General features: G+C 43.1%; 1 protein-coding gene across 5 annotated transcripts; it reads left to right on the top strand.

The window, feature by feature from the left end:
• Nucleotides 1-84: 84 nt before the first annotated feature.
• On the top strand, nt 85-20,241 carry Extl2 (exostosin like glycosyltransferase 2). 5 transcript variants are annotated; one of them, XM_041656972.1, is made up of 5 exons: nt 85-503; nt 3,312-3,387; nt 14,272-14,699; nt 15,718-15,788; nt 18,287-20,241. In XM_041656972.1, exons 2-5 carry the CDS (start codon nt 3,383-3,385, stop codon nt 18,770-18,772), a joined length of 990 nt encoding a protein of 329 aa, XP_041512906.1. In that variant the 5' UTR covers nt 85-503; nt 3,312-3,382; the 3' UTR covers nt 18,773-20,241. The 5 variants fall into 5 exon arrangements, with proteins under 5 accessions (XP_041512906.1, XP_041512922.1, XP_041512914.1 ...); XM_041656988.1 differs by having other exon boundaries at nt 85-531; XM_041656980.1 differs by lacking the exon at nt 85-503 and adding an exon at nt 669-723.
• The last annotated feature ends 3,659 nt before the right edge of the window (nt 20,242-23,900 follow it).

The raw sequence follows: 23,900 nt of genomic DNA, 5'->3' as shown, positions 1-23,900 counted from the left end.
GGCCCGGGCCGCGCAACGCGTCCTGGGACGGGAAAGCGGGAGGCGGGGTGGGGGCTCGGGCGGGGGCGGGGCTTACGGCGGGAGGAGGCGGGGTTCTGGGAGGGCTGCAGAAAGCCCGGGCTGCAAGGCTCGGGGGATCCTCCAGCTGAACCGGGGGTCCTCTCTCCTGATCTCATGAAGGAAATCCTCAGCTGCGGCTCTGCAGACGTGGCTGCCTGGGTTCAGGGCCTGATGTCACCCACCCGGATCTCCCACCACCAGCGTTCCCGGATGCAGTGCAGCCCGCGCTAGCCCCTTCTGCGTTAACCCCCTGAAGACCTCAACTCCCCGCTGTGCTTGAGGCAGCACCGCTGAGGGACCCAGGCAGCCACGTGCTGCGCCGCCACTGCGCAGGATGCACGACGATAGCTTCGCGAGGTCAACGCTAAGGGAGTACACCCCACCCGCGGAAACCGCCACGCGGGACGCGATCGTTGGGTGCCTTGCAAAAGAAACACTTAAAGGTATTGTAAAGAAGTCTTTTAGGAATAGGTACGTGGAGGCTGTGGCTTCATGTTGTTTGTCCCTCCCGGGCAACCTCAGTTGGTTGCAGCCCTGATGACAAGCGCTAACTCGTCCCATTAGCATCCCGGTCACCCCGGGACAGTAGCTGTCACTATGATCCATTTCAGGAGGTGCAGTCACAAGCCGACGCTGTGGATGAGCCTTCTGGGCCTGGGCTGGGTAAGGACACACTCCAGAATCTTTCTGGGGGATTGTTTAGACAAGGTTAGCTGGCCACGTGGAAATTAAAAGTTGTTCCCTAGGAATGGAAACCGAGAAAGAGGGTTTGGCTTTGGGAGGTGGCTTGGAAACTACAGAACCGAGCTTCTTGGGATTGTCTATTTGCCTAACAGGAAGTGGAGCGTCACCCAAAGGGAGGGAGGGAGGGATGGCCACTCGGGGACTGTCCCCTGCTCTGGGCTCTCACTTTGCGGGCAGTACGTTTCCTAGGTTATCAGCTGGACTGGGGAAGAGGTTGGAAGCCTGGTTTAGGAGAGGGGGTGGGAAAGAGACAAGCAAAGGAGACTCCCCTTCCGTTTTGTGCGAACCAAGCTGGAAATAATCCTGCTGGCCCCACTGCAATCCTCTGCACTGGAGGTGAGGCGACTGTAAAATCCTCTTTCGTTGATTTTATTTTTCCATTTGGAATCTATGACTGTTTTGCCTTCGTTCTTGGAACTTTATGTGTAGGAGGGATTTATTCTGTAATTTGATTTTTGAAAATGTATCTTGTAATTTTTTAAAAAATGTAAACCCTTAAAATCTGCTGGTAAAAAAAAACGGCTTAATTCTACATATTAAGTTCTGGGAAGAGCATTTTTGTCTTTGCTTTTCTTGGGTTATATTTGATTATTTAATTTTAAGTGAATATTTTCAATTAATAGCATTTACTTTTTAAAAGATACTTTTGTGTTTAGAGTAGTCTTTGAATCTTGCTTTACTGCATTGCTGGGGAAGCCCTAACTGGATGCAGAGTAAGTAAGTAGTTTAAGACTAAATATTTCCATTGCAACCTATTTTTTTCCTTTCAAGGCCGCTTTATTTCAGTATGTTAGTGGGGATACATAGAAATAATCAATTTTCAGCAACTGATTTCCAGCCTTCACCTCAAGGTCAGCTGCAAGTTGAGCCTATGAGTTTTTTATTCTGCCTTTGGAAATAAATTTTGTATTCCGTCTTGTACTACTGTAGATCTGCAATTGCTTAGCTGGCTTAGGGAGAAACCCACATTACCCATTACTGAATAATTTTGAAATACATGAAAGAAAATTAATTTCAGCTCTATCAATTACTAGAGACTCCTAGATTTAGCTCCCTCCCTTCAAGATTTAAGATAGATGCTCTCTTGGGGATCTTCTCCTTTCTAAAAGTAGCAGTGCTATTTCAAATCCTTAAGCCCTGGATAGCATAATGGCCAATGGCCAATTCAGCATTAAAGGAATTTTTGTTTGCAATATAAAGCTCAGAGAGGGACACTGTTTAAATCAGGAAAAGTTCTAGGGGCAGAAATTGTTTTCACTATGCTTTCTTTCTTTCTTTCTTTCTTTCTATTTTTTTATCTCAAAATAATATCTGTCCTGTACATGTTTCCCTGTGTATGTTGTGTCAAAATTTGACTCTCTCATTCAGTAATCCATTTGGTGAGTATCTAGTCTGTGTCACACTCTGTGATGGCGATTGGGGGTATAAAGGCAAAGTTCGTTGCCTGAAACAGTTTTCCAGAGAGGACAAGCTGATGTAAAGAGTCCCGTGTTTTAGGGTTGCATGGTGTGTAAATTATACATGGGAAATGAGTTGGGAGGAGTGAAGAGAGACAGCTATCACTCAGGGAGCCTTTCTCTGTATGCTAACCCATTCCTTTTACCTCTGCAACCATTTTTAGCAAAAAAAAAAAAAAAAAAAGAAAAAGATGAATTGGGAGGAAAATGTTTTTGATTTCTCAGCTCTATTTTGGTGGTCAGTATTTAGCAAGTCGCCAATCAGATGGGGTACTTGGGAAATCCCTAGTCATAATTCTTAATTCCTTCACGCATTACAAGTTCAAATGACTAGGGAAGACCATAAAATAGACAGAGTAATAAATGTTCTTACATTAATCAACGTGTTCCTACTGTGAACCTTTAAATATTGGTTTACATCGTCAATTAGTTGCTTTTGATTAATTGTGCATGCTATGGGGGGGGGGGCGGGGGCTAGAAACCCAGCTGTTCAGACATGTGGTTGAAAATTGAAAAATGGAAGCAGAGAGGATTAAAGGACGGAAACTCCTCTTGTTCCAGGTCCTTCCCAATGGCAGACAGCAAGCGTGAGAAGGATGCCATCTGTCAACCTCAGTAATCCGGGCTGGCATTTATGTGCAACCCTGTTTCAGACCCATGGTTTATGAGATACTGCAGATCAATGTCCTGTGAACTGCTGCCGAACAAAAGGCATTACAGCAGTAGCTAGGAGTAATGGCACATGGAAGTCTAGGAGTTGAATAGTGATGCAAATGATACATACACATGGCCCTTGGATTCACTTCATGGTGTGTTTGCTTGGGTTCCGAGTGTGTCGATGTTCAGGAGTTGGGATGATCCCTGTGTCTTCTGTTTCTGGACCCGCCAAAGAGGTCTAAATACAGAAGAGCCACAGCTGTTAGCATCAACCAGCAGGAAAACACTTATCTTCCTTGTCCCCCAAATGTAATTTTTAGAACATAGAATAGCAATTTTTAATTTAAAAGTCACTTGAAGCACCACAGAAAATTCTTTGATATCTTTTAATAGCACCAAGGAAGACTGTTCCTGTCGAGCACTGAAGCCATAAGGGATGCTGCTGTAAAAAAATTAGTTACACAATGAGGTAAGTAACAGATTCTGTTGCTTTAAAAAAAAAAAAAATACATGGAAAAATACATACAGTAAAATATATCATTTGCCTCTCTGGAGTCTTAAATATTTTTATATTGGTATATAACTGATCTCCAAAACTTTTTCATCTTATAAAATTGAAACTTTATACCCATTAAAAAAATAAAAACAAACAAACAAGCAAAAACTAGCCTTTTCTACCTGCTCCCAGCCCTGGGCAATTCGAGTCTACATCCTGTTTCTATGAGTTTGACTAAATACATCATGTTAAGGAAAATCATGCAATAGTTGTCCTTTTTGTTTGAGTCTTTGTTTTCCATAGTTTAACTTCCTTTTTGAGGCTGAATAAAAAGTCTGTTGTGTATCTATATGTCTCACGCTTCCCAAATAGATCTATTCTCTATTCATCCATGGACACTTGGGTGACTTTTTCTTTTCTTTCTTTTTTTTTTTTAGAGCTATTATAAATATGACAATAATGAAATACAGCTATTTTCGTCTGTATTTTTTCCTTTGGGTTTTTGTTTTGTTGCCACGGGGTTTCACTCGCTAGCCCTGACTAGCCAAGAACCTGCTCACTGTGTATACTAAGTTGGCCTCTTAATGCACAGAGATCTGACTGCCTTTACTCTGCCTCCAAGTGCTTGGAGTAAGGCATATGTCACCATACCCAGCTTAGTTCAAATTTTTTGCATTGGTAGTTTTATTTTCTTGAAAATAAAAGTTCTGGCAGGTATGGAAGCTGTCCCAGCCCTGGGGAGGCTAGGCCACGAGGACTGTGAATTTGATGCCAGTTTTGACTGTATAGTGAGTCTCAAAAAGAAAATTGTAGCCGGAACCAGGACTTACTAGAAAATACCACAAGGCCTCTTTTAGGGTGAATCCACTAAAATCCTAATCCAGATTCTGGGATAAAATCAATACTTGAAGGTTCCTTTTTGTGGTGTATGGAGGCCTTTCTGAGATTGAGCAACTCAGCCTTTTGGCAAAGACCAAGTGTTGTGTCTTCTTTTTTAATCAATTTAATCTGAGGATTGAGCCTATGGCTTTATATATTCTAAGCATGTACTGAGCCTACACCGCAAGCTCCATTACCTCTATATGTGAAATACTCTTGTAGCCTGGACTAAAGCTGAAAATAGCATCCCTGCAAAACATGGAGAGAGTACAGAGTTGCTCAAGTGAGTCCGGAGTTTGATTCTGGCCCACCACTCTGTCTGTGGTTCAGGAAACACTTCTCCTATTCTGTCCTATCTTCTTTTTTTTCTCTCCAAGAATTAAAAATGCTCTCAGTTGGAACTGTTGTATAATGTCAAGGGAGGAAAGTTCTGGCAACTTCCATTGCTATGACTAACTGAGGGTAAGATAAGCTATGTCTGCCCTCTTTCCCACCGTGCTGGGCACGTGGTAAGAACCTATAAATGTTTGTTGAGAAGACAGAGCGCCATTAAGGTTGTGTGACCGACCTTCCCCCACTCAAGTGAGAAAGCTGACGTGAACTGGTGCTTAGTATCTGAAAATGCTTCTAAGTCATAATTCATATGCATGAATCTGTTTCTCCTCAGGAAGCAGCTTTGGAGGCTGCTGAAAACCAGTTTCCACTAGAAGGGAAAGAGTCCAGGGATTTGTGACCTGACAGTGTTTCTCCCCACCTCCCCAATCTTCCGTTTACTAAAACAGGTAGAGGTTCAAATGAAAAGCGCCTGTATCCTGAAATGGCGAAAACGATCGATTTGCAGATGGACTTGACATCTTTTCTGACCCAGTTCTCAAACGAATTTTGCGTTAGACTCTGCTGGGCTAAAACCACTTTTCTATTTCTAGATTTCTAGATTATAGTGTCCATTGATGCCTTGAATCCTTGTGGAGTCCACAGTGTGCCTCTTAGGAATAAGGGCACTCTTGATCCTCTTCTAGTAGGCTTCCATTGGATTGGTCATCTTCCAACATGGCATTATCATCATAATCATCTGTAATTAACTGACAATTCCAAGAGAAACGATTAAAGATTTTATCTATGATAATTCACACCTGTGCACTTTGGAGGTTGAGAGGACCTCACTCTGTGCCTCCGTGATAAATGGCTGGATCGAGGGAGGCAGGCTGTGCATTAAAAGCAATTTATACATAGGTATGTTTTATTTCCCTGTAAATGGATGATGATAAGTTCTAGTTATTGATAGTGACTCCCTGGAGCTGTGCTGAGAACATGATGTTCTGAGCAGGAAAGGGAAGAAGGAGGAGCTGAAAGCCCAAGACTGATGACCAGCTTTTAGTATAGACTGGCAAGGGAGATCGGGACAGGCACTAGAGACACTGGTGTGTAGTGACTGATCCCCTGCTTTGAATGCTGCCAGTGCTGTTCCCTCTAACTTGATTTAACGGTACCGAAGTAGCTCACTCACCCTGGCTGCCTGCAGCAGAGGGCTTGACTGTGATGTAATCAGTGCAGAAATGATTTTCTCACGGTATGCCCTGGGGAGTGACCTGGTACTGTAGCACTTACCTAGTCAAATGTGGTAGTATATATATGGAGCTTTAAGAAACAATATTTTAGTGATTCTGTTTCAGAACTATAGCTCCAGAAATACAGTAAAGACAGAGCTAGGCCTTCTAAAGGACACGGTTTTCAGTGGTTATCAATGATCGCGTGTGTCTATATGTCTGTGCAGTGTACTGTTACTGGAAAAGATGGGTTGCTTTAGCCCTAAGAGTTTATGACTTAGCTGATCACCATTCATGTAGCTGTATGATTGACTGTTCACACACATGGCAAGATCGCAAGAAACATCTTTGACACTTTTATCTGTATCTTTTGTGTGTGTCTCTGTGTGTATTTATTCCTGCCTTTTGAAGCTTATGATTAACACAGAGTAACTTTAAGTATTTTTTGATATGTTTAGTCTTGCAAAACAAGTAACAGAAGTCAAGAATCTGGTGAGCTCTTTGGGAGAAGGTGAGAGGCCAGAACTGACAGAATGAATGAAGGGCAGTGTGACATTTCTGAAGTAACAGTGACAAGAATGGATTTATGAATATGAACAAAACTCCAACCTGGGCTTGGAGAAATGGCTCAGTGGTGAAGTGTAAATGGAGGCTTTTTCTGTCCCCACCCCAGTCCCAAGGCCCTTTTAGAGTAACTACTCTGAGGCTTAATATTAATTCCAAAGTGTTCGGCCTATTAGCTTAGACATATTATTAACTAGCTCTTACACCTTAAATGAACCCATTTCTATTACTCTATTATGTATCTGTTTTCTATTATACACGTATTTTACCAAAAGTCTCATGGATTATTACCTCACACCTTACTCCTGCAGCTGCTGGAGTCTCTTCCACTCCACCCTTTTTCTCCACAAGGAGAAAATCTGATTGGATTTCCCGCCAGGCATATTCTACTTGACTATTGGCCAAATCAGCTTCTATATTAACCAATGGTAATAAAACATAATCACCACCTACAGAGAGACATCCCACATCAGTGAAGAGCACTGATTGCTCTTCCAGAGGACCCAGGTTCAGTTCTCACCTCCCTATGCCTGTGTGACAGGAGCCTCTCCCCACACAAAATAACTCAATGTAATGAAAGAGATACATCCACTGCAGAGAAGGTGCTGGAGGTGTGGCTGTAACACCGGGAACTGAGATCTGTCTCCATGCCTGAGGAGCACATGGGGTGGAGGGCAGGGAGGGAAAGTTGCAGAGTGCCGGTGATATTTGAAAGATTTGATGGGGCGCAGTTTGTTCGGATTGGCAGAAGGAAGTGTAGGTAAATGGCTAAGACAGGAGACAGATGGGCTTGCTGTATGTCACCAGCCCCTTTGCCTCAGTGCGAACAGTGCCATTTGCACGCAGTCTACCTGGCCAGAAGCTGCTAGGCAGTCGGCAGCTGTGTCTTCCCGCTCATCTCGCAGGTCTGTAGAGGGAAGCCCCACGTTCTGAAATGACCTTTGCGTTTCACCTTGGGAGGGTTTTCTCGTCTGGCAGATGAAGGCCTTTCTCTGAGCATCTGTCGTCTATAATCATCAGTTTTTATGCAAGTACATATCCTGGAGAATGAGCCCAAAGAGAAACAGTCTGTGCCGTATCGGGCAGATCGCGCAGCGAAATGGCAGAATAGTTATCATTCTTCTACCATCTGTGGCATCAAGATGAAAGCGGCAGATCCGCGTTGTCTGGTGCCAAGCCACTCGCTGTGTTTCTACCTGATGAGCCAGAGGACATTTTTTGTTCCTGTTCCACTCTGACATATTTGTTTACAGCTTCTCTCTGCATAACGGTGGCTCTTTCAGGCTGAAGCAAGTAGCCCCAAGAAAAGAATTCAGCAGTACTGCTTCTGGGGACTGTTAGTAGGTAGCGCGTCTTGGAAAATTCAGATTTCCCTTTCCATTTAAAGGCATACACGTATTTGTAACTCACAGTTCATTTGCTGTGTATCGTTTGCTCTCTTACTTTATCTTATGTCCACATCTAAAATGTTTCCAACAATCGTCTCCCAGAAACCACTTCCCTCAGAAATGTAAACTTTCCTCACGTCCTAAGTCAGCAGTTCCACAGCTCAGCGTTTGCCCAAGAGAAGCGATGGCAAATGTCTGCATAAACATTTGCTCATAAATGTTCATTGCAGCAATATTGATAATAGCCCAAATATGGAAACAACCGAAGTACACAGCCGTTGATGAGCAGATAAGCAAAATGCGAACTGTCTGTATACTAGAACATTATCTGGGAGCGAAAATAGAATGGGGGGAGGCCTGAAAAGGACAAGGCAGTACATTCCGTGCTCTCAGTGCAAATGTGACAATCCCCAGAAATGGCGTAAGTGCCAGGCAGGCGTGGCAGGCCCCCTAGTCCCCGTGCTCCCTCCAGAGGCAGAGATAGAATCTGTAGGTCAAGCTGACTAGCTGGACTAGCCGAATCTGCAAGTTCTTGGGTCAGCAGAGACCTTGCCGCTACTAAAGTTAATAAAGTGGATAGGATTGAGGAAGATAAGCAATGCCAGCCTGTAGCTTCCACACACATGTGTGCCCACCCACATTCCAAGTCAATATGCACACACACACACACACACACACACACATCATGTACACATGCATGCCAAAAAGAGATGCTTAAATCTGTGTATGAAGTTTGAAAATGTTTTTGCAAAGTAAAAGGAATAAGATATAAAAGGCAACCGGGCGGTGGTGGCGCACTCCTTTAATCCCAGCACTCGGGAGGCAGAAACAGGCAGATCTCGGTGAGTTCGAGGCCAACCTGGTCTACAAGATCTAGTTCCAGGACAGGCTCCAAACAAACAACAACAAAAGGTATAAAAATTATATATTGTATAGTTGCATTCATAGAAATGTCTAGAATAGGCAAATTCATTGAGACAAAAAGTAAATTTGTGGTTTTTCTGGAGCTGGGAAAGGATGCGATTAATGGAAATTGAAGGGACTATTCATAGGCCTGAGTTTCCTTGTGGGCACCGAGGGTGTTTTCAGAATGAATCTTGAATGAACGTATTGGCACTCGCTTGCATTTTTAGCACTCGGGATGCTGAGGCGGCAAGATTGAGAATATGAGGCCAGCCTGGGATACAAGTCAAGACTCCATCTTAAAAACAAACAAACAGTAACAACAACAATAAAACAGTCATGATGTTTCCAAAACTCAGAGGACATTAAAAGAACACACTGAACCATATTCTTTAAATAGGTGCATTTTGTGGAAGGTGACATCTCGTTGAAACTATAAAAATGTTCTTATTCAACGAACTAATTTTTACATTACTTGCCAGGTGTTTTAGGAACAGCCATGCCACAGTGGACAGTCGTGGGCTGGGCTAGCCAGAAAAGCTTGCCTTGGTTCTCCTGGTGCTGCTGCATAGGCCAGTACAGCTGCAAGACTGCAAGTGTCCCTCCCCAGCCCTCCAACTGCTGATCTATAGAAAGAAGAAGTGGGCGTTAGAGGCCTCTGAGATCCTTCTATCCGAGGATTACTTGTCTTTTCAGGGAGGTGACCAAATATTGGGACGTCTTTGGCAGCTTTATTCCTTGTTCAAGCATAACAAATAGCAGTGGATTCTCTGGTAGCCTTTCTTTCTATGTTCAAGTGGATCTTACTAGGCAACTGAAAAGCAGAGCAAGGCTTCTCCACCTTGGTGCTTTGAGCACAACAGGCTCCATAATACTGTGCTGTGGGTGCCGTCCTGCTCATTGTGATTGTTCCACAGTACTCCTGACATCTACCCTCTAGATAGCCATAGTGTCTCCCCTTCAGTCGTGACAACCCAAAATGTCTCCAGACTTGGCCAGCTATCCTTGAATGGTACAACCATCTATGGTTGAAAAACTTCTGTAGTAGAGTAGCAGATTATCAAAATAACCAAAAGGATGGATGTGTTCTTTACCCATGCAGAACTAAGATATGAACCTACCTGCAAGTTGAAATAATCACTGGGAGAACCTTGATTTTTTTTTTATTTGGAGACACGGAGACAAGAAGGACCTTTGCTGTGTTCTGTTGATATTTGCATTGTTTATTAGTTATTTTTTGACTAGTGTGGTTGTGGGGGCAAGAGAAAATAGACTAAGAGCTGTCAGCTGGGTATAGTCTCCGCACTAGGGAGGCAGAGGCAGGTGGAGCTCATAGTTCAAGCCTATTCTGCTATACATAGCAAGTTCCGATAAACCAGGGCTACACAGAGAGACTTTCTCAAAAGACGGGGAAAGAAGCTGTGAGATCCCCTTCAGAGTGAGACAGGGTATCAGTAAATAAGCACAGACACGATTTTAAAACAGAAAAAAAAATAAAGGAGAAAAGTTGGTGTTAAAAGCAGGGTACCCAGTTTTGTTTTTTTTACTTCTTATTTCTTCACCTCTTGCTGGTGTGCTCTTTGATGCCCATTCAGAGCTGTGTGTTAGATGATAGGTTCTGTCTTTAGAAAACAAAACAAAAGAAACTATCAAGACTTGAACTATCCAAAGTGTATCAGGGTTGTTTGCAACAAGCCTTCAATAGAGCGCTAACCCTCAGCCATGCTAAAGGAGTGTGCGCCTTGTACAGCCCCTTGGAAAGTCCTTTCTCTTTTACTCTTCCAGGCAAGTTAAGGAATTTGCATAATTTAATTGAGGTACATTATTTAATAAATGCCAAATGAAATATTTATGATCTATCGCTAAAGTCATAAATTATTCAGCTCTCCTGAAACCTGTCTGATACAAGTAAAGTTGAGGCTTAGGAGGTGTTTGGAAGGGAAAACTTGTGTGGTGGCACAGGGAATAAGCGCCACTTTAGGGGTGTAAGCGAACGGGAAGCTGTCGCCCCGGAAGGTGTTTAATATTGTCAAAAGTTTGTATTATCGACAGTAATGAATCTCCATTACTTTTTCCAAATTAGACTGCCGGGTAGTAAGTGGGTGGAAACATTTCCAAGGTGTAGAATATGTCGAGTCTGCTGAGCTCCATAGAGCAGTCCAAAGCTCTTGATCTGGTGTTCTTTAATGCAGTTGGCAAAACCTTGCTTCCCCGAGTGTTTATAACTAACCATGCAGAGCTGAGCATGTGTTTTAGGAGACCTGTTTTTAAATTCAGTGCTGAAAGGATTTTCGAGCCTTTGGAATCAAGATTATTAATTCCTGCATCTTACCTTTGGTTGACCGTCTTGGCAGTCTGTATTTTTAGGGAGAGAGCACATGGAATGAAAATGCTGTGCTCCAAAGCCTTAGATTACTGTTCTTGAAAAATAATTACATGAAAGCTGAGGTTACTAATTGTATTTGTGCCTCAGAATGAGGCCATGATAGAGGCAGAAGCACAAAATCGCTTTTCTTGATAGAACAAACTACAGAAAATAGTCCAAGACCAAATGCCCTTGAAAACTTCCCAGAAATCTGTCTGGCTAAGGAACACTGCATTTCAAGTCCAGACTGGAAACATGAGAGGCTTTGTGGCTTGTGAACAAGCTCTTCCCAAGGGTGGACATGATGGTGCATTCCTGTAACCCGGGCACTCCGGAGACTGAGACAGGAGGACTGTGCCTGCAGGGTCAGCCTGCGCTGCGAAGACAGAGGCCCTGCCTCAGATAAGAAACAGTGAAGCCGCACTTGAGTCAGGACACTGTCCCATCAGGGAATGTATGTGTGCCCTGATCTGCATCCTCAGCAGCTTAAATGCAGGGTGTGAAAACTAACCTGTGTGGTTCTTCTCTGGCCTTGAACTAGAGAAATCTCTCTGCTGTTATAAAGCACACTTCAGGCCATGAAGCAAGGTCATGGGTGCGTGGTGATGATTTTAACACAATACTCCTGCAAGATGTCCTCTGTGCAGAAGGAAAGATGGCTTAGCCTGGTCTAAGGGGTTGTTGGTGGGATAATGGCCTAGCTGCAGCTGCCCGAGTTCAACCACGGCTGTGAAATGAAGACCTTATGTGTGCTCTGTATGCACACACTACTACTACACCTTTCCAAGAAGGTGGAAGGAAACAGAGCATGGTACATAAAGACAGTTTTCTACTAAGAAGAGTAGAGTTGTGCTTGGGACTGATCCATGCCTTAGCTATAGTTGGTTTCCAGTGAGAAGTCCTAAGAGCTTCTTCATCTTTTATCAGAGTGTCTGTTTACTGTGCAATCTAGGAAGAGAGATTGTTTCAATAGGAATGAAAAGGGAGTAGAGGATGGATCAAAGTCATCGGGCCTAATACACAAGTTTGAGATTAGCCTGTGCTATATAATCCAAGGCCAGCCAGAGCTTTGTCCCAAGACCTTGTCTCAAAACAAATAAACAGGTAATAATGATTCCATATTCTTTCTTTCTCTGTGTGTAAGGGATGTAGTGTGTGTGTGTGTGTGTGTGTGTGTGTGTGTGTGTGTGTGTTCATATATATATGGGAAGGGTAGAAGTCAGCTTCTGGTGTAATGATCCTCAGGCTCCAGTCACCTTGATTATTTGAGACAGGGTCTCTCACTGGGACATGGACACTAAGGTCCACTGGCTGGCCAGTAAACACCAAGAATCCACCTGACTCTGTCTCTGCTGTGCTGGGATTACAGGCCTTGCTACCACACCCAGCTTTTCACAGCAGTGCTAAGGATCAAAATCAGATCCTTGCATGGCAAACAGTTCTTCCACGGAGCTGTCTCTCCCAGACTCTCTTATTCTTTCTGATCCTAAGAAATTTGTTTTGTTGACCTAAAGGTATTTTTAGAATGTTGACCAGAAATTCCTAGTTGATTTTTTTTTAATATCGTCTCTTCATTAGTGAGGTTTTTTTTTTTTTTGGACAATCTATTTTCCCCAATACTGGCTTTTGTACTTACTTGTACGGTAGGTCCTAGGTGTGGGGACTGGCCCCAGGGTGCTATGAGGCCAAGGAGGAAAGACAGACAGATCCAGAATTTATTGGGGAATTGGCACGGAAGTGTGGCACCAGATGGCAGAAGCACAAGCCAGACCTCCTGAAGTATGGGTCAGCACAAGGTGTATTTACAGGGTGAGGCAGATGTGACCATCTTCTCTAGATTGTAGCTGGTTTATCTTAAGATAATCTTAAGGACTCCAGCATACGCTTTCAGTGGGGTCTGATGGGAAGGCCTGGCGATTCCCACGGTTTTATCTGTTTCTGGTGTGCTGGGAAACTAGAGAGAGAAACCCAGCTTCCTACTCGGGCGGTCACAGAGGTGACATCCAAAGACGGCTGCAGCTATGACGAGCGGAATTCCTACACTGACAAAACAGATACAGACACAGTTGCCAGAGTACAACATAAGGACATGTCTGGAAAGCCTAGAGGAGGTTTGTGGAGTAATCGTCTGGAATCAGAAGCAGGGGTAATTAAAAACCATCAGTGTTCAAGCAGGAGGTAGCAATCCTGGAAATGATAATGTGTGGAGTCAGAAAGTCATTTCTAAGTCTGTAAAACTGGCAGGAAGATTTAACCTTTTTAACATATGTATGTTTGAGAGGTTGATTAGAAAAAACTTTCTGACTAGTGGATGTCCAAGCTACCCTCATTTGTTATCTCTTCACTCCTGCTAGTCCAGGGCTGGCTCTGGAAGACTGTTTTGTTTTGTTTGAGGTAGGGTCTTAGTATATATTATGTAGCCCAAGCTGGCCTGGAATTGGCAATCCCCCTGCCTCAACTCCTGAATGCTGGGATTGAAGTATGCATCACCATGCCTTATGATCTATGCTGTGAGATGTGGTCCTTTGGAAGTACAAGAGCCCTGTCTTAGTTACTGTTCTGTTGCTGTAGAGATACCATGGCCAAGGCAAGTCTTACAAAAGAAAGCATTTAATTGGTGCTTGCTTAGGGTTGCAGAGGGTTAGTCCCTCGTTATCATGGTGGGGAGCGTGGTGGCAGGCAGACATGGTGTGGGAGAAGTAGCTGAGAACTTCTTGATCTCTGTAGGCTACAGACTGAGAGAGACAAAGACAAGACACGGGTTGGGGGGCGGGGAGAAAGAGACAGAGATACTAGCCTGGAATGGGCTTTTGAAACTCCCAGTGGTGTACCACCTCCAAGAAGGCCACACCCCCTAATCTTCCCAAACAGTTAATCAACTGGGAACTAAGTGTGGAAATATAAGAACCTGGGTGGGGAGGGCTATTTTCATTCAAATCACCACAAGCCCCTACTTCAGCCTGTGGGTGAATCCAGGCAGAACAGCACAGCCCACAGTGATGAACAGCCTGACCCCTGGGGACAGATTTTCTTGATGTAAAACTCAAATTGTTTGATAGCCCTGGAAAAGTTATCGAACCCCTGTGAGCATCTAAACTATCAAATGAGAAGATGAAGGAAGAATAGAGTGGAAGGAGGTGGGGGCGGGGTGAAGAGGAGGAGGAGACGTCAATTAAAATCCATGCTAAGAGTGTTGTGCTCTCTATTCCAGGTGTTGCCACATCTGCAAACTTCCTGGAAGAGTCATGGGGATCCGAGTGCTCCGTTTCTCCCTGGTGGTCATCCTCGTGTTACTGCTCGTGGCTGGAGCTCTGACCAATCTGCTCCCCACCGTCAAAGAGGACAAGATGCTCAGCCTGCGCAGGGACATCAAACCCCAGAGCACACCCGCCCTGGACTCGTTCACTCTCGTCATGCAGACGTACAACAGGACGGACCTCTTACTGAGACTCCTGAACCACTATCAGGCAGTGCCAAATCTGCACAAAGTGATCGTGGTGTGGAACAACGTGGGCGAGAAGGGACCGGAGGAGTTATGGAATTCTCTCGGGCCGCACCCCGTCCCTGTCCTCTTCAAAACACAGACAGCCAACAAGATGAGGAATCGACTCCAGGTCTTCCCCGAGCTGGAGACCAACGGTGAGTCAAAACTGGGCTCTGCAACTGACAGGGCTCGTGTGGGTGGGCAGACGGACTGCTGACTTTTAGGGGAGTTATCATTTTTTAAAAAAGCACTTTGAAACACTTAAGCGATTTCCAGGTTTCTAACAAGCAGTTTCCTAAGGGAGGGAATCACATGCATCTTGTAATGATAACAAAGAGGGTAATGTTGAAATATTTTTCAAAGGTATGCCATGTGGCATAGTACTTTCAGAGTGTATATTAATTCACTCAGGAAACGTCGTAAGATGACTGTCCCAGCCAGGGTTACTATTGCTGTGATAAAACACCATGACCAAAGGTGACTTAGGGAGGAAAGGGCTTATTTTGCTTACACTTCTACATCACTGTTTATTATTGAAGAAGTCAGGACAGAAATTCAGACAGAACAAGAATCTGGAGGCAGGAGCTAATACAGAGGCCGTGAAGGGGTGCTGCTTACTGACTTGGTCCTCATGGCTTGCACAACTTGCTTTTTTTATAGAACCTAGAACCATCAGCCCAGGGAACAGCACCAACCACAATGGGCCAGACCCTCCCTATCAATGACTAATTAAGAAAATGCCCTAAGAGCCTGCCTACAGCCCAGTTTTATAAGAGGCATTGTCTCAGTAGAGGCTCCCTCCTCTCAGGTATCTATAGCTTGTGTCAAGTTCGCATAAAGCCAGCCAGCACAGCCTGCACAATTTATGCTTAATGTATTTGTAGCACTCTCTTCTTCCCATGTGTAACAGTTTCTCCAGGGTAGGATTTTCTTAAAAGAACCTTGGCTGTATTTAAGTGTTCATTTCTGGTTGATGGACTATAATTGCATGTTGATATTTCCCCACAGGGAAATACCCTACGAGACAGATCTCTCTAAGGATACATTTTTAATTTACTAATTGGGTTCAGAAACACTCAGTTTGAACTGTATGTGTTGACACAACTGTGTCTTCCTGATTTTTGTATTCATTTCCAGACTGTTGAATGTATTTTTTTTCCTTTTCCATTGCAGCAGTATTAATGGTAGATGATGACACACTCATTAGTGCCCAGGACCTTGTTTTTGCTTTCTCAATTTGGCAGGTAATGTTGCTATATCTTTTATGACATTGTATGGGTAAAGTTTTATCTGTGTAATACCTAACCAGGGCAGTTTAGTTTAATATGGAGGCCACTAAAACCATATAGGCAGTATCTAAACCATAGCTGAGATTGTCACAGGCCAGTCAAGAGCTTCCGAGCTTAATTAAGACAACATGAAAATTAGCTTCCCATTTTGGTGTAGCAGGAAGCAAAATTGGAATTAGCTTCCCAAGAAGAGTGAAGGGATCCGGCACAGCCAAACTACAAGGCAGAAACGTTTTCCCCAGACCATTCGTGTCTCAAATGGGAAATGTTTTTGTGTGTTCACAATGTAAGAAACTTGTTGTAAAAGGAGGTATTCATCGCCTCAACAAGACTGCATCCTAGTGGAGACCGTGTTGAGAAAATCTGAGGTAATAATGGCAGGTGTTTGTTTTGGCGTGGTTTTTTCTGCAAGCCAGCTTGAACAATCAGGCATAAATTGCTTGCTAGCTCCCCCACTGAGCATACACCGATGACAGCTGAGCTTTACAGGCTGCTCTACGAAAGGCCGGAATCCGGAACTGTGGGCAGGTCTTCTGATTAAATACTGCCCTGTCCTGGATGGTCAGGTTCGCAGTAAATCCTCCCTCAGAGCCACAAGGGACATGGAGGGCAGGTGGTGACAGTGCCCTGCCGTCCCAGCCTTCCGAAAGCTGCAGTTTTTAATTTCATGCCTCGCCTATTGATTAACGAATTGTACCCTTTTTTTTTCTACATTAACAGTTTTTTTTCCTGCCCTGTAAATAAAATCTTTTTAGACAAAAAGTTCTAATATAATGTTTTAGCTATAGGATTTCTACTTAAGATTAAAAAAAAATCAGTCTACCCTAAATATAAAGATAGAATTAAGTACAGTGTAAAGATGTGATTTGTTAGAGCAATGAACTATAAAGAAATACGAATCGTATTTTAAGTTTTAGACATAAAATATCAAAAAACATACAGGAGTGTCTGACTGTGTGGTCAGTGTCCTGCATCTCTTCATAATTTGGTGTTTGTGTGCACGTAAGATGGCGAAGACAGTCGCCTGTGCCTACACATGTCTGTCCCTGCCCCACCTTGGTTCCTTCCCCTGGCTTTCTCCAGAGTGTCAGAATTTTCAGTATTTGGTCGACGTAATGGTTTTTCTTTGGAGCCTACTAGCCTTTATCCTCCACCCATCTATCACCTGAGCATCCTCTCTGTCTCCAGCAACACAGTGATCACTAACCTCAGTGCACCCACCTGCCTCACCCAACTGCCTTATTTACAGCCTTCTGACCTCTGCAGGCGTGGTGATCCCCACTCCCATGTGTGAATGCCCTCACTGCACTCTGAGTTCCTTGAAATTTAATTCAGCCTAGACTATGTGTGTTAGTGTGTGTGTGTGTGTGTGTGTGTGTGTGTGCGCGAGAGAGAGAGAGAGAGTCCCTTGCCTGGTCAGATAAAATTCAAACTGGGTGAAGTTCACATTATTCGTGAGAATGAATTAAACTTTTAAACTTTCAGTCCTGTAAATTCAACATTTTCTTTTGTTTGCTGGTTTTTGTTTTACCTTTAGGAAGTCCTTCCTTAATATGATTGTTTTTGCTACCATCTATTCTTTCTTCAAAGATCCTTTATCTCTTATCTGTATGTGTGTGTAAATATGTAACTTACGTTTTATTACTTTTTAAAATTCACATTAAATTCCTTTTTGAAAAGGAAATATCTAAATCTGAAAGGGCATAAAATTTAAAATTTTAACAATATTGAAATTGCTTAAAATCAGTAGTGACTTTCAAGAACATTAAAATCAACACGGGAAAAAATAAATATTGAAAAGCAATAAAAGTCAGCTCTGTGGATATATATGTCTATATACACATAAAAGATTAGAATAGTTTTTCAAATGATCACTCAAATCTTATCTCCTATAATAATATTCATGTGATCAACTTTTCTTATTTGTTTTTTTGTCTTTTGGGTTTTTGCTGTTGTTTTGGGGTGAGGTAATTTTTCGTTGGTTTATTTTTTTGAGTCAGGGTCTTTCTATATAACCCTGCCTGGCCTGGAACTCACAATGTAGACCAGACTGGCCTCGAACTCACAGAGGTCTGCCTGCCCCTTCCTCCGGAGTGCTGGGATTAAGGTGTGTGTGCCACCACACCCATCGTGATCAACTTTTCTTACAGCATACTTTGAAGGACTAGACTCCATGGTGACTAAAATTTGTTAGATCAGATGTTATAGTCAGGGGACTATTTGTAATAATTTTTCAGAGAGATTTTGGTTATGGTGGAACTTAAGCTTATCAGGAGACAAAGTTATGAGGTTGTCCAGAATTAGAGGAAATTAGGGTGTTAACTAAGGGGGGGGGTATGTAGAAATAAGTGCAAGTTGACAAACCAGCCAGCCACCTCCTCTGTAATAAATGTTTTGTCTATGTCTTCTCTAAAGAAATGCCACACTAATTATTCCTTTCCTCCTCTCCTCAGCAATTTCCTGATCAGATTGTAGGATTTGTACCTAGAAAACACGTCGCCACTTCTTCCGGTATCTACAGTTATGGGGGTTTTGAACTGCAGACACCGGGACTTGGAAACGGTGACCAGTACTCCATGGTGCTCATCGGCGCCTCCTTCTTCAACAGCAAATACCTGGACCTCTTTCAGAGACAGCCTGCAGACGTCCACGCACTGGTCGATGAGACTCAGAACTGTGATGATATTGCTATGAATTTCGTGGTCTCCAAGCACACTGGGAAGTCTTCGGGGATATTCGTGAAACCTATAAACATAATCAATCTGGAGAAAGAAACCAATGGCTATTCTGGAATGTGGCATCGGGCAGAGCACTTTCTGCAGAGATCTTACTGCCTAAATAAGCTCGTTCATATCTACGATGGCATGCCCTTAAAATACTCCAACATTATGATTTCCCAGTTTGGTTTTCCATATGCCAACCACAAAAGTAAAATTTGAACCGGAAACAGTCAAAAACAAACCCGGAACACCGGTAGGTTTTTGAATGGCTTTTCCATGCTGTGTAATTTTGGCTTTCAAGCAACACCATGAACTTTTGTCTAGTCCACAAGTCTCTACAATAGAAACAAAACAAAACAAGAAACATATGCAGTATTTCTAGTATATAAACCACATGGACTGCAAAAGCCAAGAAAGCCTGTCTTACCCAGACAGGCCCGTTTGTGAAGAGCTTTTGTCCAAGGTTGTCACTCCTTGGTCGTGATATTATTGTTTACATCTCGAGACTGCTCTCCAACTTGTTTGAGCGAGCCCTGGCATCTGCCTTAAGGACCTACAGCAAGCTACTTCCAGGATCAGACTCAAAAGAGACCCTTTCCAGCTTTTCAGTGAAGGTTGATTGTTTTTATCTGAAGCCTGAAAGGCTTCTTCAGCTAATGCCTGCAGTATAGGGAAAAGCCATGTAAAGAGAGTGTAGTCTTGAACCCATGTCAAGAACCAGGAAAATTCCCCGTTGCCAGTGTCCCTTGTGGCCCTTCTAACCAGAATTAACTGTGCCCGGCATGGTTTTGATGAAGGTGTCAGTGCTGGTAATTCTGCTGTTAAGCTTCTTGTGTCTGGGGGGGGGGGGGGGTGTGAGTTTTCACGTCTGACCAGTCTAATTGTTTGCTTGGGGTTTCTGTGAGCCTACCCTGCATGGATCACTAAAATGTGCAGCCAGCCCGTGTCTCTCATATGGCCTATATGCAACAAGGAGTAAATGTGTCACTGTGTGTGACCATGAGAATGTACGTTCTTTCTTACATTTTACAGAATGTTTAATAAATAGTATTAAAGACCTTCTGAAAGAATCGTTAAGTAGAAGCAGCAGAAATTAAAGACCTTAGTATCAAAGACCTTTATTATTAAAGTATATGCTATCCTGTAGACCTTTAATAGCTGTGTTACACAGAGATGATTGCATCCAGAACCCTGGATTTTGTTGGTATGTTTTTTTAAGTCCCAAGGCACTATTCATCATGATAATCCAATTATATAGTTGCAAATAAATAAAGAACTGAGCCATCGTGTGAGAAGACTGTGGGATACCCACAGTTGTTCACTGTTTCTATCGCTATCACCCGCTGTTTCTCATGGGAAACCATGTGTCTGTGACCTGTCTGGTATTTTTATAGTTTGTCCTTGCTCACCGCTCCTCCATCAGGCCTCTGTGTGTCACTGTTTTTCTCTTTTTATAAGGCCGACGCATTTTCGAAGGTGTGAAAAAGCAGAACAATGGCAGCTGAAGCTGCCCTGTGATGTCTTCCTGCTGTCAGCCCAGTGTCTGTCTAACAACGGAGTGTATATGTGTGTCTTAATGCAATATTTTTTTTAAACTTGACCTTGTTAATAGTCATGCTTTCTCCAAATTTGGCGGTAATTTTTTGCCTCTTGGTAGTCCACTATCCAATAAATAAACTTCAACTCTTCCAATGTTCTGTGTTAATGACTGAGCGGGCTACTTTTGTGGTGCCTTACATATTTCTCCATGCTCTAAAATACTACTGACGATGAAGTTGAGAACTTGATATATATTCACCGACTGGGAAACTATTCCTGGATTTGATTTCCTATCGGTGTTTTAAAATTGAAGTACGTCATTATAGCATATAAACGGTAACATGGTCTCACATATTATAGAGCAGTCAACAAGAATACATTTTGGTCTACACACGACCCCTGCTCTGTGGCTTGCTCCCTATGGCCATCTTCCCATGAATACCTCTTATTCATGCCCTCATAATTCAAAAATCACTTGCGCAGGCTCAAAACTACACCCATGAAACAGTGTATATAGCTCAGGCGTGAAGCCTGCAGGCTCTGACTTTAGACTCTGGGCTCAAATCCTTGCTAGGCATCTCATTATTTAACCAGTCCAGGCTCCTATTTCCTCATCAAAATGTGTTTGTGTTTCTTCATTTTTCTTAATGCCTATATATTCTCAAAATTGGGAAACTCGGAATAGGTTAATATTCATGGTTATATTGGTAATTGCTTTTGAAGAATAAGATAGTATGCTTGGATAGAGTATGGTGGCTTCCCCATTTCAGAAGTTGTTGGGGTGGTCATTGAAGGTAATGTTGGGAAGCCCAGCATCCACCAAGGGAGATACTGAGAACATGGTCTGTGCCATAGTACACGGGAGCCATGGGGATTGTTCCTTGTTTTCATTATTTTCCCTTATTTCAAATACTTTTTCCCTTTGCTTTGTTTGTTTTAGAGACAGAGTCTTCTATAATCTAGGCTGGCCTCAAACTCATAGCCCTCCTGCCTGAGTCTCCCAATTGCTGTTTTACAGACATGACCCATCACATCTGGCCAGATGCTTTTATTCTGAACATGAAGGCAATACATATTTGTTCTGGCACTGTTGTCATAGTCACAGCAGTGCGAAGAGATTAAAGATCCAGATATGGTGGCTCACGTCTGTAATCCCAACACTCAGAAGGCCAAGGCAGGAGAATTCCGGTGAAGAGCAGACCCACTACAGAGTAAGACCTAAGATTTGTGTGTGTGTGTGTGTGTGTGTGTGTGTGTGTGTGTTGAGAAATATTTAAATTTCTGAGAGAAACAATTAAAAATGATCATCCAACTAATAACAATTTGATTTGTAGTTCTAGAACAATGATGTGGGATGTCCTTTTGTGTGTGTGTTGCTTTTATTGGTTGATGAATAAACCTGTTTTGGCCAATGGCTTAGCAGAATAAAGCCAGGTGGGAAATCTAAACAGAGAGAGAGAGTAGGCAGAATCAAAAGAGATGCCATGTAGCTGCCAAAGGAGTAATATGCCACACCAGTAAGTCACAGCTTCGTGGCAGTAGACAGATTAATAGAAATAGGCTGATTTAATGGTTAGAGCTAGCCAGCAAGAAGCCCAAGACATTGGCCAAACAATTGTAATTGATAATAAGCCTCAGAGTGGTTATTTCATAAGCAGCTTTGGAAACAAGCAGGCAAGTAAAAACCAGTCCAGGGCGACCAGCAGGATGGAGGGTACTCCTAGCTACACTACAAGGATAACCCCAGCTAAGACTCCTAGCAGTAGTGGAGAGGTGCCCAAACAGATGTCTTAATAGCGTGGTTTCTTGGTTATTTCATTCTGCATACCATGATTCTGCAATCATTTGGAATGTTCCCATGTCACCTGCCTTCTTACTCTACAATAATGGGTAGGTCAACAACCCCGCCTTTCTCCCATATCTGGGAGCATATCCTGTGATTACTTCCTTAACATGAAGTCCAACGAAAGTGAGCACCTGGATCTACATAGTGGTTTTTGTCTCGTCTTTTTAGGGGTTTTGATACACATTGCTAGACTCCTCCAGACGTGTTGCCATGGTGACACTATTAATAGCCTATCCGGGGACACCTGTTTCCCAACAACCTTCTCCACTTCACCATTTCAATTCTCCTGTCATCTACTTATTCCACATAAGATGTTGGAGTGTTACAGGGCTTCAAAGGCTTCTCTTTCATAGAACTTTAGGTTGAGAAGGCTGAAAAAGTGGTGAGGAACTGCCAGTGACAGCCAGAAGGCCGGTAGAAGCTTCGGGACGCTTTAGAAGGACTTCTAGGAACGACTTCAAGGTTGTTGTGTGGTCACATAATTCACTATCCTATACAGCTTTTGTCTAACAAGACTCCCAACTTTGTTACTCCTCCACACCCTGGTTTATTCACCCCCAGCCTCTCTCCTTTCATAAAGTCTTTCACAACATAAAACCCCATTATTTTCCAACTTATGCTTGCATTGAGTCTTGACCCTCCTTAATTCCCTTCTCTGCAGGGTAAGGCTGAAATCCCTGCCCTGAAACTTCACATGTTGTGCTTGGTTGGGAAGGAACTTGGCCATGCTACAGGAACAAAAGGATTCTTTCATGCCGTCACAGACAAAGGGCAGTGCAGCCAAGAGGTTGTTTTTAAAGTTACGAAGTATGGTTGTATCAAAATTACACTGTACAGCGTGAAGAGAGAACAAATTCTGCAAATACCAAAATATATATTAATAAGCCCACTGCATCAAAAGTGTGTGTGTGTGTGTCTGTGTGTATGTGTGTGTCTGTCTGTCTGTGTGTGTGTTTGCTGTGTCATCCAGGCTGGTCTTATTTAGCTTATTATGTGGGCTAGCCTTCAGTTTACAGTCTTCCTGGCTCAGCCTTTGGTCTCTGGGATTATAGTCCTGAGCTTCATGCCTGGATCCAGAAGTATTTACCTCATTAGAAGGTGACTCTTGGACCTCTTTTTGTACCTCAGCATTTCATTTATTTCTAAGGGAAAATAAAATACCCAATTGGGATTTTTAAAGTAGTTTTCTTTTTGTTTTGTTTTGTTTGATCACAAGAAAGCAACTTTATTTCATACCAGTTGTTAACCTGGACCTATTTTGTGTGTGTGTGTGTGTGTGTGTGTGTGTGTTTATGTGTGCGCATGTGCACATATGTGCATGCTGGCAATTTGGAGAAATAGTTTTGGTTGTTACAACTCAGGGACACTCCACACCTCTGGTATGGTAAGGATGGTGTTGCTGAGTATCTACCAATGAGCAGGCTACATTTGACCGTGACAGCGCTGAGAAAAATAACCTGCTTGGCATCATTTCGTAGACCATTTGGTTATTACCTACACAGCATGCTTTCTCACTTGTAAGTGGCATTCTTATGTGTTGCCTGTGTGGCGATGCCTGCGTGAATGAAAAGCCCAAGAAGAAATGTATACGTCTGGGTTTGGAAGACGTCCCAGTGTGATGCTGTGAGCACAGCCCCATCAGAAAGCCACAAAGGTCTCCCGAGAAGCCTTATTCCGACTCGCCAGTCCCCTCTCTTGTCCACATTCCCCTTTTCATTCTTACATCAAGAAATACACAACAGTGTGTTTTTCTGCGAAGGACTTGGAAAAAAATTGATATTTTGGAAGCATCAGATAGCAGTGTTACATAACACACTGTGTATTCAAATAACACATCCTGAGTTAGAAAGCTGGCACAAGAGAGTTGGGGAAACTAAATATAAATTTTAAAGCACGTTTGTACGTATAATTTTTTTGGTTTAAGTCACAAGCAATACACAGCTAATGAAGGGTTCTAGAATG

This window comes from Microtus oregoni, unplaced genomic scaffold, assembly GCF_018167655.1.
Source record: "Microtus oregoni isolate MIOR12 unplaced genomic scaffold, Mior012 000000F_ref0000247, whole genome shotgun sequence".
NCBI lineage: Eukaryota > Metazoa > Chordata > Mammalia > Rodentia > Cricetidae > Microtus > Microtus oregoni.
Note: the sequence above shows the minus strand (reverse complement) of the source record. Positions and strands in the feature narration are given on the sequence as shown.

What these genes read in the sequence shown, in the direction of transcription:
- Extl2 (XM_041656972.1), top strand. An exon ending in CCCCGAGCTGGAGACCAACG is followed by an intron (nt 14,700 to 15,717) that starts GTGAGTCAAAAC and finishes TTTCCATTGCAG; the next exon opens with CAGTATTAATGGTAGATGAT. An exon ending in TTGCTTTCTCAATTTGGCAG is followed by an intron (nt 15,789 to 18,286) that starts GTAATGTTGCTA and finishes TCCTCTCCTCAG; the next exon opens with CAATTTCCTGATCAGATTGT.